This window comes from Rana temporaria, chromosome 2 (assembly GCF_905171775.1).
Source record: "Rana temporaria chromosome 2, aRanTem1.1, whole genome shotgun sequence".
NCBI lineage: Eukaryota > Metazoa > Chordata > Amphibia > Anura > Ranidae > Rana > Rana temporaria.
Genome location: NC_053490.1, coordinates 429914506 through 429926988, shown reverse-complemented (window position 1 = coordinate 429926988; position 12483 = coordinate 429914506). Strand labels below are relative to the sequence as shown.

The window sequence follows — 12483 nt, the reverse complement described above, 5'->3', positions numbered from 1 at the left end:
ATGTTTTAATTCAGTGTTTTCCAACCTTTTTCCAGTCGAGGCCCCCTTTAAAATGATGGACAGTCTCGAGGCACTCCATTCTAAAATGTAAAAAACAATTCTAATAGCTTTACACAATGTCGCAACATCCACACGTAGGACAACCAACGTTAGAGGCGATTTATTCTTCCAAAGGAAACACTTTTGCACACTGGTACTGACTAGTATTTCAGTGTTTCCCTTCTCCCTCAATTTCTCTCCGTCAATCAGCTAATGTCACCGCGGTGCTGAGGGAAAGGGGCACAGGTGGGTCAAACAAGGATGCTGTGGAGGCAACAGCCATCCTCCTTATTAACTGATGAGGTCATTGGTTGTTAGGATGCAAGTGTCTAGAAAGTAGTAATGGTTGGCTTGATCCACCTGCTGCTCTGTATATAATTTTTGATGATTTTTAGGCCTCATGCACACGGACATCTTTACAGCTGCCGTTTTTTACTTCAGAAGTTTTTTCTGCAACCAGTAACCTCCCCAGCTTGTCATCCTATGCACTCATAGGCTGTTATCAGGTTTTTTTTGGCAGGGGCATTTTCTGGCCAGAAAAAAACCCCAGAACTAGTGAGTTTTAAGAGAAAATTTTCAGCTGTAAAAACGATAATGCCGCGTACACCCGATCGGTTTGTCTGATGAACCGATCATGTGTGGGCCCCATCGTTTTTTTTTTCCCATCGGTGAAAAAACTTAGAACCTGTTTTAAAATTATCTGATGGTTAACAAAAACGATAGAAAAAAACGATCGTCTGTGGGGAAATCCATCGGTATCAGCATGCTCGGAAGCATTGAACTTCATTTTTCTCAGCACGTCGTTGTGTTTTACGTCACCGCGTTCTGACACGATCGGTTTTTTAACTGATGGTGTGTAGGCAAGACTGATAAAAGTCAGCTTCATCGCATATCTGATGAAAAAATTCATTAGACCGTTTTCATCGGATGAACCGATCGTGTGTACAGGGCATTACTCTGATAAAATCTTTAAAACCGATGAAAAACTTGGCTATTTGGTGCTTATCAGGGTTTTTGAGCCATAAGCTTTTGTGGGAGTATAGTTTTGCTCAAAATAAAGCTAGAAAACGCTACAGCTAAAAAACGCTGAAAAACGCTACTGCAAAAATCATTCTACAGCTAACTCTACTTGGGATTTCATAGTGTCCATTGTGCATGAGGCCTAAGGCATTTTGCCAGGGCACCCCTGAAGAAATCTCAAGGTACCCCAGGGTGTTTGAACACCCTGGTTGAAAAAGGCTGTTTTATGACTGCCTTGATGAACCATGAGCAGATGTCTAGCATCATGAACGACTTGCATCCAGGGGCGGACTGACCATTGAGTCACTCGGGCACTGCCCGAGGGCCCCATGACACTAGGGGGCCCCATCAGGGTTGCCAGGCTCAGTAAAACCAGGGACAGTATGTAAAAATCTGTGTTTTTTTTACATCTGTCCCTGATATGTCCGAAACCGACATGCTTTTGATGTGAAAATCCAGAGATTTTAGCTGCCCCGCCTCTGCACTGCCTCCTGGCGTGGTGGCCATCTGTAAGCCCAGGGGCCCCATAATCTTCTATTGCCCAGGGGCCCCATGAGTTGTCAGTTTGCCCCTGCTTGCATCCTAAATTTCTCAAAGCCTTGGATTTCCTATGAGCTTCCCTCACTTCAACTGGCTTGTTTGGGCCTTCTTTGACTTCTTCAGACGGCAGTTCCGAGTCTGAGCTTTTTTTCCTTCCTTTCTCTACTTCCTTCTCTAGACTCTGACTTTCCCTTGCTCTCTCCTACCTTCTTGCTGGTTCTTCTTTTCTATTGTTCTTACAGATGTCATCCCCTGGAATGGTCTCAGCAGTTGAGCCACCCTGTGATGCAGTGGCGGCTGGTGTTTTTTTTTGGGGGGGGTCAAAGAATCATCCCTTTCCCCCTGGTTGGTTGTCCGGTAACTTGGTGGCACCCACCCACTACGGCACTTACCCCCATCGGTTGCAGGTGGGTGGGTTGCGGGCTCCTACGGGAGGTGAGTTGCGTGCTCCTATGGGTGGGTGACCAGTGTCAAAACCCACTACCTGATTGGCCAGGAGGAGGATCAGCGTATAATGATTCACTGTTGTAACACACCTGGGTGGGCTCGGAGCTCACTCTCTGGAGCCCATCCTATATTGAAGCCTATTAGAACCTCCGGCATCTAATCGATGCTTAAAAAAAACAGCCCCTCTGCATTTGAATCCATGCGCCGGTGTCCTTAAAAGGGGCCGGACGCATGGATAGAAGAGGTGGAGAAGGACGGGCCACCCCTGCTGGGATCCGTGGCCTTTTTTCCCTTTTTTCTTTTTATCTTGTTTTTATTTTTATTTTGCATTAATTATCCTTCAATATCATCCCAAATGCATGAAGGTTTAACTACGATTGTTCTGCATCTATTCCTTTTGGATTCTTCTGTAATACTTTCTTTAGCCCCTGCGCGGGTGACCTATGTGCTTGCTTCTGATGTCTTACATTCTGGCAAAAAAACAATTAATACATTGAAACAGAAAAAAGCTGTTTTAATTTACCTAGGGGCTCATGCACATGGGTGTAATGAAGATATTTATATTTAGGGTGGAATGAAGAATTCAGCTTAAAAATGCATGTAATGGCACTTAAAGCGGAGTTCCAACCACAATTAGCATTTTTTAAATGTATGTCCTTTCATCCTGCGTTTTTATAATATAAATCTGGTCACTTACTATTTTTCAATCCACCGCCGATCCGCATAGATATTCAAAAAAGATAGTTTATAAAACTATGTCCACACCGTTGTCATTTTGCTTGTAGGCATTGTGAAGCCTAAAAGCACTTACTTCCTGGAAGTCTTGGATGAGGAGTGATAATTGGACAGCGCACTGCATCCTGGGAAATGATGACACACATTTCCCAGGAGCATTAGAGGGAGATGATGTCAGAATCCTAGGTGGTTTCAAAGGCAGATTTCCTGGGACCGCATAGCAACAGACATTAGATGAGAAAAATATATATTTTTTTTCTTTTTTAGTCGTAAGCTACAGTTTAAAGCAAAATTGTTTTTTTGATGGAACCTCCACTTTAAAGTATTTGTGTTTATGCATGTGACAGCGTGTACAGCATTTAGAAGCATAATAACTCTAGAATAGATGTACACACATTTATGTGCCTTTTACATGTGTATATGTGCAAATTATGCATAAATACTCATCTCAAACACTGACTTTTATGTGACCATATTATGAAGTGAAAAGCCAACATGTGCATACAGTAGGTGTTTGCGATATTGTGTTTTTAGCATGACAGCATCGCGCTGATTCTCGGCGACATGGTGCCGAGATCTCGCCGACACCTCGCACTCACTGGAATAGTGACAGCACATTCCAACGTGCGCGTCATAGAAGCGACGGGAGATCCGACTTGGATTCCCGCCAATTCTACACGTGTGCGGCGTTTGTTATGAATCCTGAGGGGGAAGTCCCCGCCGGATTTTAAATAAAAATTCGGCATGGGTTCCCCCTCAGGAGCATACCGGGCCCTTAGGTCTGTTATGGGTTGTAAGGAGAGCCCCCCCAACGCCGAAAAAAACGGCGTAGGGGGTCCCCCTACAATCCATACCAGACCCGTATCCAAAGCACGCTACCCGGCCGGTCAGGAAGGGAGTGGGGACGAGCGAGCGCCCCCCCCCCTCCTGAGCCGTACCAGGCTGCATGCCCTCAACATGGGGGGGTTGGGTGCTCTGGGGCAGGGGGGCGCACTGCGGCCCCCCCACCCCAGAGCACCCTGTCCCCATGTTGATGAGGACAGGGCCCCTTCCCGACAACCCTGGCCGTTGGTTGTCGGGGTATGCGGGCGGGAGGCTTATCGGAATCTGGGAGCCCCCTTTAATAAGGGGGCCCCCAGATACCGGCCCCCCACCCTAAGTGAATGGATATGGGGTACATCGTACCCCTACCCATTCATCTGGAGGAAAAGTGGTAAAAACACAAATAAAAAACACAGGGTATTAAAATATTTTATTAATCTGCTCCGGAGGCCGCCCCCTGTCTTCTTTAGCTCTGTTTACCAGGGGGGGCTTCTTCTTTGACGTCTTCAGGTGGGGGCCGCTCTTCGCCGCCGTCCGGTTCTCTTCCACCGCCGGGGGGGGTCGCTTTTATAAAAGCGCCCACTTCTCGGCGGGTTTCCTCCGGCGTCTTCGGCGGGGGGTGGTGTGCTTCTTCTTCCGCTATCCGGGGGGGTCTTCTTCGGCTATCCGGGGGTCTTCTTCATTCTCCGGGGGTCTTCTGCTATGTTCGCCGCTCTCCGCTGTTGACTCGGCGCACCCCGGTTCTTCCTCCAGCTGTCCGGTGCCTTCTCCTTCAGCGCTGAACGTCTATCTTCTTCTTCCGTGCTGTGAGGTATTCTTCTTCTTCCGGGCTGTGACGTCATCTCCTTCTCTTCTCCAGATGTTGACACGCCGGCTCTTCTCGCTGAAATGGCAGGTGCGCTGCTTTCATCGGACCTATATAGGCCTCACAGTCCCATCATGCTCTGTACCTACCCATGTGATACCTACCAAATACAAATCTGAAAACAAAGTTGTTGTTTTTTTTTGCGGCCATACGTGTGATCTCCAATAGTGAACATCTGCATGTTCAAGCACTTGGGTGGTAGAAAATGTAAGCACGATGATATTCAGTATTTAGGTTTTCAGATATATGACTCCAATTTATCTGTATTTTTCTCATTTTCGAAGCTTAGATTTATAAAGTTGTTTAACCTATTTGTATATATGTTTTTTTTTTTTTTTAAAGGATGTCTTTGTACTGAATTATAAAGCCCCTCATTTGGCTGCAGCTGCCTTAGCCTCTGTGTGTACTGTAAACTGTGATTCAAAGCTGGTGCTGGATGTGGCATGTGGAACTGGACTTGTAGCTGAAGAGGTAATGAACTGCATGCAATTCGCTTTTCAACCACCAAGGAGCAGTAACGAGTTGTATTTCTACCACTGCTAAACTTCATTTCTAACTACAACTGTCAATGTGGTTTGTGCTGTAGAGGTGACCATGGGAATATACAGTATAATAATAGTGATACATTTTCTGTCTATTCGAAAACTACAATTTCAGCTTCAGGTCCTCTTTACTCCGACAGTAAACAGTTTAATACAGGGTTCAAATTTCCAAATGTTTTTCCTGATTTAAGTGTGTGTGTGTGTGTGTGTATATATATATATATATATATATATATATATATATTATATATATCATAGGGCTGTTTACTGATTACAATTTTCGTGTTTGATTAATCGTTTTTTTTTTTTTATCGATTAATCGACTAATTTCGATTAATTATAACGCACATACAGATCCAACTACTTTTAGCTGATCTCCTTGCAACTCTGCATTAGTCAGTGGTAAATGTGGTGTACACTATATACAATCACCCGACACTAGTTAGTTTCCACAATCCATGACTTAACTTCACAGTTCACACAAATAAGTTTTAAATTCAAACTGTAGCACTGACATAAGTAATTTTTTCTTATTAAACTTTAAGAAAAACGTAGAAAGTTAGTTTAACTTTAATTATAAAACGTATCTAGTATATTGACTGTCAGTCACTTTATAGTAGGCAAGTAGGCATCACTTTAGCCAGACATGATCGCATTTTATTGACAATATACCCTGAAGAACTGAACAGTCTTTCGCACAGAACAGATGTTGCCGATACACAAAGAATTGTCTGCACAAAACTGCTTAGGACAGGAAAACAATGGTTATTTATGCCCCCTTCCCCTGATGGAACCTGATGCATCCTCCTGCTCCACAGATGCAAAGATACCTCAATCCAATGGGTGCAGTTTGCTCGCATCCAGCAGGGTAAGTCTCACTGTCCAGGCTGTCCGGTGACGTCCAGAATTTTGATCGATCAAAAAAATTTAAGTTTAATCGAGGAATTAATCTTTAATTTCCCCAGCCCTAATATATATATATATATATATATATATATATATATATATATATATATATATACACAGTAAAACCTTGGTTTGAGAGCGTTTTGCAAGACAAGCAAAATGTTTTAATACATTTTGCCTTGATGTACAAGTGATGTCTTGATATAAGAGTAGCATCATGTCACAACTGAGTATAAAAAAAGAAGAGAGGATCCTCTAAGTGTAGCAATATAGTTACAGTTAATGAAGGTAAAAAAATTTGCAACATATTGCTACACTCAGGCCTCGTACACACGACTGAGAAACTCGTCGTAAAAGAAACATTGTTCTCCTCGACGAGTTCCTTGTCAGGATTGTCGAGAATCTTGACAAGCTTTCTTTGCGTACACACTGTCAAGACAAAATCTCGTCGTTCTCAAACGCGGTGACGTACAACACGTACGATGGGACTATAAAGGGGAAGTTTGATTCCACTGGCACCACCCTTGGGGCTGCTTTTGCTAGTCTCATGTTACTGCGTGTTAAGTAAAAGTTTGGTAAGAGACGATTCGCGCTTTTCAGTCTGTTACAGCGTGATGAATGTGCTATCTCCATTACAAACCCTACTTTTACCGAAGGTGCGTTCCCATCTCATACTTTATTCTGAGCATGCGCGGGTTTCTAAGCATACACACAAACAGATTTCTCGTTATAAACCAGCCCGGCGAGAAAATTGAGACTCCCGACGAGAAAAAAGAGAACTTGTTCTCTTTTTTTTCTCGGCGAGAATCACGACAGTTTTCTCGACGAAAAATATACACACACGACCATTTTCCTTGGCAAAAAAGCTCTGCCACCAAGTTTCTTGATGGATTTTGTGGAGGAAAGCGGTCGTGTGTTCGAGGCCTCAGAGGTGAGTCTCTTCTCTTTTATACCCTGTAAAAAAATGCTTTGATATACAAGTGCTTTGGATTACAAGCATGTTTCTGGAACGAATTATGCTCGCAAACCAAGGTTTTACTGTGTATGTGTGTATATATATCTCTATTTGCAGAATGAGAAGTCAGTCCATCCAAAAGTGATATAACACTTAAAGGTGGAGTCTGATGGAATGAGTCTCTGATTTGCTTTTTATATTTTTTTTTTCGATTTCCAGCAGCAAGTGTGGTTATATGGACCCCACCGTTCTCCAGAAACACAAATGTCTTGCTATCGCAACACGTGAAAACAATAAAAACAAGGACATTTTTCTGGTTCGTTACACCAAGTACAAAGGATTACAAAAGCAAGTCAATTACTATAGTTAATGAGTAACATCCCAAATTGGGTAGGCACAAAATACATCATAAATTAAATGACTGCTGCTATAGGGCTAGATTCACATAGAGTTAGGCCGGCGTATCAGTAGATACGCCGACCTAACTCGGAATCTGCGCCGACCTAAGTTTAAGTGTATTCTCAAACAGAGACACACTTAAACCTATCTAAGATACGATGGCTTGCGCCGTCCTATCTTAGGGTGCAATATTTAGGCTGGCCGCTAGGTGGCGCTTCCATTGCGGTCGGCGTAGAATATGTAAATCACTAGATACGCCTATTCACGAACGTACGCCTGGCCGACGCAGTACAGATACGCCGTTTATGTAACGCATTATCAGACCTAAAGATATTCCATCAAATAGCATCGAAATTCGAAAATTTTACGTTGTTTGCGCAAGTCGTCCGTGAATAGGGATTTACGTCATTTACGTCCACGTCGAAACCAATAGGCCCGTGCGGCGTACGTTGCCGCAATGCACAAATAAATTTACTTTTTTGTGTTTTTTATAAAATGTCAAAAAGAAAACCAATGACTGAAAAATATAAGCAAAGTACTATAAGTATTTGTGATATTGGGGGAGATGTAATACAATCGGTGTGCACAGAATCTGGTGCAGCTGTGCAGAATAACCAATCTGCTTATAACTTCAGCTTGTTTAACCACTCAGGCTGGGTTCACACTACTACACTACTTTCATCCTACTTTGCTCTGCTACATTGGTCCTACATTGATCCTACATTGGTCCTACATCCATCCTACTTTCATGAACAGGATACTACTTTGGTCCGACTTCAATGATATTCAATGGGCCTGAAGTAGGATCAATGTAGGACCAAAAGTAGTACAGGGAGTATTTTCAAAGTCGGACCGACTTGTGTAGGACGCTACAAGACGCTCTCATAGGGAAACATTGAACACAGAGCAAAGTAGGATGAAAGTAGTGTAGTAGTGTGAACCCAGCTCACCATTTTGTGAGACAGATGGAGCTTTCTTTTGATGGTATTTAATCACTTAAGCACCGGACCATATTGCTGGTCAAAGACCAGAGCACTTTTTGCGATTCGGCACTGCGTCGTTTTAACTGACAATTGCGCGGTCGTGCGACGTGGCTCCCAAACAAAATTGGCGACTTTTTTTCCCTACAAATAGAGCTTTCTTTTGGTGATATTTGATCACCTCTGCGGTTTTTAGTTTTTTCGCTATAAAGAAAAATAGAGCGACAATTTTGAAAAAAATGAATATTTTTGACTTTTTGCTATAATAAATATCCCCCAAAAATATATAAAAAAAACTATTTTTTCCTCAGTTTAGGCCGATACGTATTCTTCTACATATTTTTTGTAAAAAAAAAATCGCAATAAGCGTTTATTGATTGGTTTGCGCAAAAGTAATAGCGTTTACAAAATAGGGGATAGTTTTATGGCATTTTTATTAATATTTTTTTTTTACTAGTAATGGCGACAATCAGCGATTTTTATCGGTACTGCGACATTATGGCGGACACTTCGGACACATTTTTGGGACCATTGACATTTTTATAGCGATCAGTGCTATAAAAATGCATTGATTACTATAAAAATTCCACTGGCAGGGAAGGGGTTAACACTAGGGGGCGAGGAAGGGGTTAAGTATGTTCCCTGGGTGTGTTCTAACTGAAGGGGGGTGGACTGACTTGGGAAAATGACTGATCGCTGTTCATACATTGTATGTACAGACAATCAGGCATTTCTCCCCCTGACAGGACCGGGAGCTGTGTGTTTACACACACAGCTCCCGGTCCTCGCTCTGTAACGAGCGATCGCGGGTGCCCGGTTAAAAATAACAACCATGTTATACTTGCCTGCTTTTTGCAGTGGTTTTGCACAGAGCAGCTCAGATCCTCCTCTTCTCGGGTCTCTCGCTGGCACTCGATGCCCCTCTCTCCTGAGGGTGTGCCCCCCCCAGCAAGCAGCTTGCTATAGGGGCACCCAGGCCCGGATTTCCCACAAGGCCACTGAGGCCAGGCCTTGGGGCGGCAGGTCGCCAAGGGGCAGCAGTGGCATGCTGTCCCCCGATGCCCAGTTAAGAGCGATAAGTTATGGGGGAATCCGCTCGCTCATTAACAAGTGATTGCATCGATGTCGCCGAAATCACTTGTAAAATGTGTGCTCCCGTCCGTCCTCCCCTCTCCCCCCACCCCACATACCTCTCTTTGCTGGTTCTGTCTTTGGGACTCCGTCCTCCCCCCCGGCCACCGAGTCTGTCTCCTGTTCCTGCTGCCGATGTACACAGTGATAGGGGAGAGCTGTGCTCTTCCCATCTCAGCTGTGACAGGAGTTATAGCACAGTGCTAGGACTCCTGTTTTGGAGGTGACAGGGTCAATAAAGAGAACATGTCACCTCCAATTGCTATCACACTGGGAATTGTTTTCTCCTGTGTGATAGCAAAAAAGTTAAGTGAAAAAAATTGATAAAAAATAAATAAATAGTAAGAAATACTAATTAAATTAATAAAATAAAAATGTAAAGAATAAGAAAAATAATAAGAAAATTATACAGAAATGTAAAAAAGTAAGCGACAAGCTACAAAAAAAAAGTGATAAAAAAGTTAAAAAAATGTAAAAAATTTGAACTAACCGTGCCGCCCATTCTCCGTTGATTGGGGGGGGTTCGGTTGGCGAGGAGGGGGTGCATTGCGGAACCTGGCCTTGGGGCGGCAGGGAGAGCAAATCCGGCCCTGGGGGCACCTGAGCTGCAGCTCCGTGTGGCCTTTCAGACAAGGAGCCATGGCTAGACCCTACTTCCTCTCTCTCCTTATTGACTCACTGACTTTGATTGACAGCAGCGGGAGTCAATTGTGCACTGCTGCTGTCTCAGCCAATGAGGAGAGAGAGTCCCGGAACGGGCGAGTCTCTCCTGCAACATCGCTGGATAGATATGGGCTCAGGTAAATATTAGGGGGGCTGAGGGGTGCTGCTGCACACAGAAGGTTTTTTTAAGTCAAGATTTATTGTCATTGTAAAACATTAGACTTTGACAATAAAACATACTGTAGAAGCTGATTGGTTAAATTGCACAGCTGCTCCAGATTCTGTTTGCACCAGTTTTAGTAAATCTCCTAAATCTTCCCATTACATGTTTGGGCTTAATCAGGAGTTCATAAAAAGAGGACATATAAATGTGCTGAATGTTGCAGAATATATATATATATTGTAAGGGATTAGCTCGGTAGCGGGGGTGTGTGACCTCCTGAGTGGGTTCACTACACACTAAATTATACAGAGAGGCAGCCGTGGGTGGTTGAAAAACAAGAGTTATGGTTTATTCTTCCATATTACTGGAAACAAGTGCAAGCATCCAAACAGCATAAGCAAAATAAAACATAAAATAAACCCTGGCCACTTGGGCCGTCTACCTTCACAACACAGGAACCCATCTATGGAGTCTGGCACAGCCTACTGCTGGGCAGACACTGCTGGTCTTCCAGCAGAAAACAATAGTCTTTTTGATTTTCTTATCACACAGCAAAGATATCAACAACCACTTCACCTTCAGAAGTCTTCCTCAGCTCACTGCTCTCCTTAACTCAACAAGCCTCAGGATGCAGCATTGAGTAGTAATCCTCTGGACAATTTATAGAGGTGTTAATTTCCTCATTCTGAACAGCTGAAGCTATCCAACGTCCTTAAACCTTTCTGGCTACTTCTGCAGCCGCCACCCGATAGTAATTGGTGAATTTTCTAAACAAGGCACAAATGTATCTCCCGTCTGTGACAACACCCCCAGATTTACCTGACTTCCTGTCACAATATATATATATTCACACTGAAAGCGACAGCCGTTAGCTCTTAAGAGCAGCTAATTTTAGCAGCGCTTTTGTGCCACTTTTTGGCCATTAGTGGGGAGCTTTTACCCCCAAAAAAGGTAAAAAGTCCAGTTTTGTGATGCTTTCAAAACGCCTTTAAGGCAATACAGTGCTCCCAACCTGCCCCAAAGATGCTGCTTGCAGGACTTTTCGGAACATCCCACAAGCACACAGCTCCAGTGTAAAAAGACTCACTGGAATGAATGGTAGATGGTTTTCAGGCACTTAGCTGAGGCTATTTCTAGCACTAAAGCGCCTGAAAACTGCCCCAGTGTGAAGCTGGTCTTAAGGTCAGAGCAAAAGTTTTGATCTAACGCACAAGATCTAACTGTCATAGACCCTGGTTCTTTTACCATCTGCATTAGGGTTTTGTGTGCCCCCCTTATCCCAGTGTGTTCCTACTACTGTTGTATTTACCATATTATAAAATAAATGTAAAATTAAACAGGAGGAATAAGACATACTCACATGATTGGAATTTCCAACAAGAAAAGTTCGATGTGAGCTTTTGGTCGGAAATTCCGACCGTGTGTAGGCCCCGTCTGACTTTTTCTGTCGGAATTTCCGACAGCAAAAATCTGAGAGCTGGTTCTCAAATTTTGTGACGGAAAAAAAGTTCTTATTGGAAATTCCGATCGTCTGTATGCAATTTCCGACGAGCAAAAAAAAACACGCATGCTCGGAATCAATTTGACGCATGCTCAGGATCATCGAACTTCATTTTTATCGGTTCGTTGTAGTGTTGTACGTCACTGCGTTCTTGACGGTCCGAATTTTGTGTGACCATGTGTATGCAACACAAGTTTGAGCCAAAATTCTGTCGGAAAAAAATCTACAGTTTTCTTGTCGGAATTTGCGATCGTGTGTACGCGGCATTAGTCCAGAGTACAAGCTTGTACCTAACAGGATGAAAATGCAAAGCGTACAGTATGTGCGGACTTGGCCCAGAATATTTTGACAAGGGGTGCATGGCACTGATGTGACCAGGCAGTTGATATCTTACTGGCTACATAATAAACGCAGTTCCATTTTAATAAATTAATCAACACCAATAGAGAATTCTTGTGTAAATGTCTAACTTGCTAACTTACTTTTTGCTTACTGTGCCCTCAGCAACAGGGACTGCTGACCCATGTAATGATTGTATTCCTCCCATCCCTCCCATTCAGGGAATCCTATAATCAGAACAAGCCACCCATGACTGCTAGTGAGAATGTCTCTTTATTCTGTCAGACAGGATATGCATTTGAAAAAATGTGGCAGTTACCCTTATTTCTATGGAATGTTTTCCCCACCATCCCTGTAGTCTTCTGCAGGTAAGCTGTAGTAGATTTTCCTTTATAGCAAGTAGGTGCACACGAAAGGGGCTTAGCACATCACAAAC

General features: G+C 43.4%; 1 protein-coding gene across 4 annotated transcripts in view; it reads left to right on the top strand.

Moving 5' to 3' along the window:
• Nucleotides 1–12483, top strand: part of METTL27 (methyltransferase like 27) — a 59804-nt gene that overhangs the window by 32018 nt on the left and 15303 nt on the right. For 3 of the 4 annotated variants that reach the window (XM_040338292.1, XM_040338294.1, XM_040338293.1), the window contains exon 3: nucleotides 4811–4939. The exons of the other annotated variant lie outside the window; for it this stretch is intronic. In XM_040338292.1, the coding sequence (XP_040194226.1) occupies nucleotides 4811–4939 (129 nt within the window). The remainder of the gene's footprint in view (nucleotides 1–4810; nucleotides 4940–12483) is intronic. 4 annotated transcript variants of the gene reach the window in all.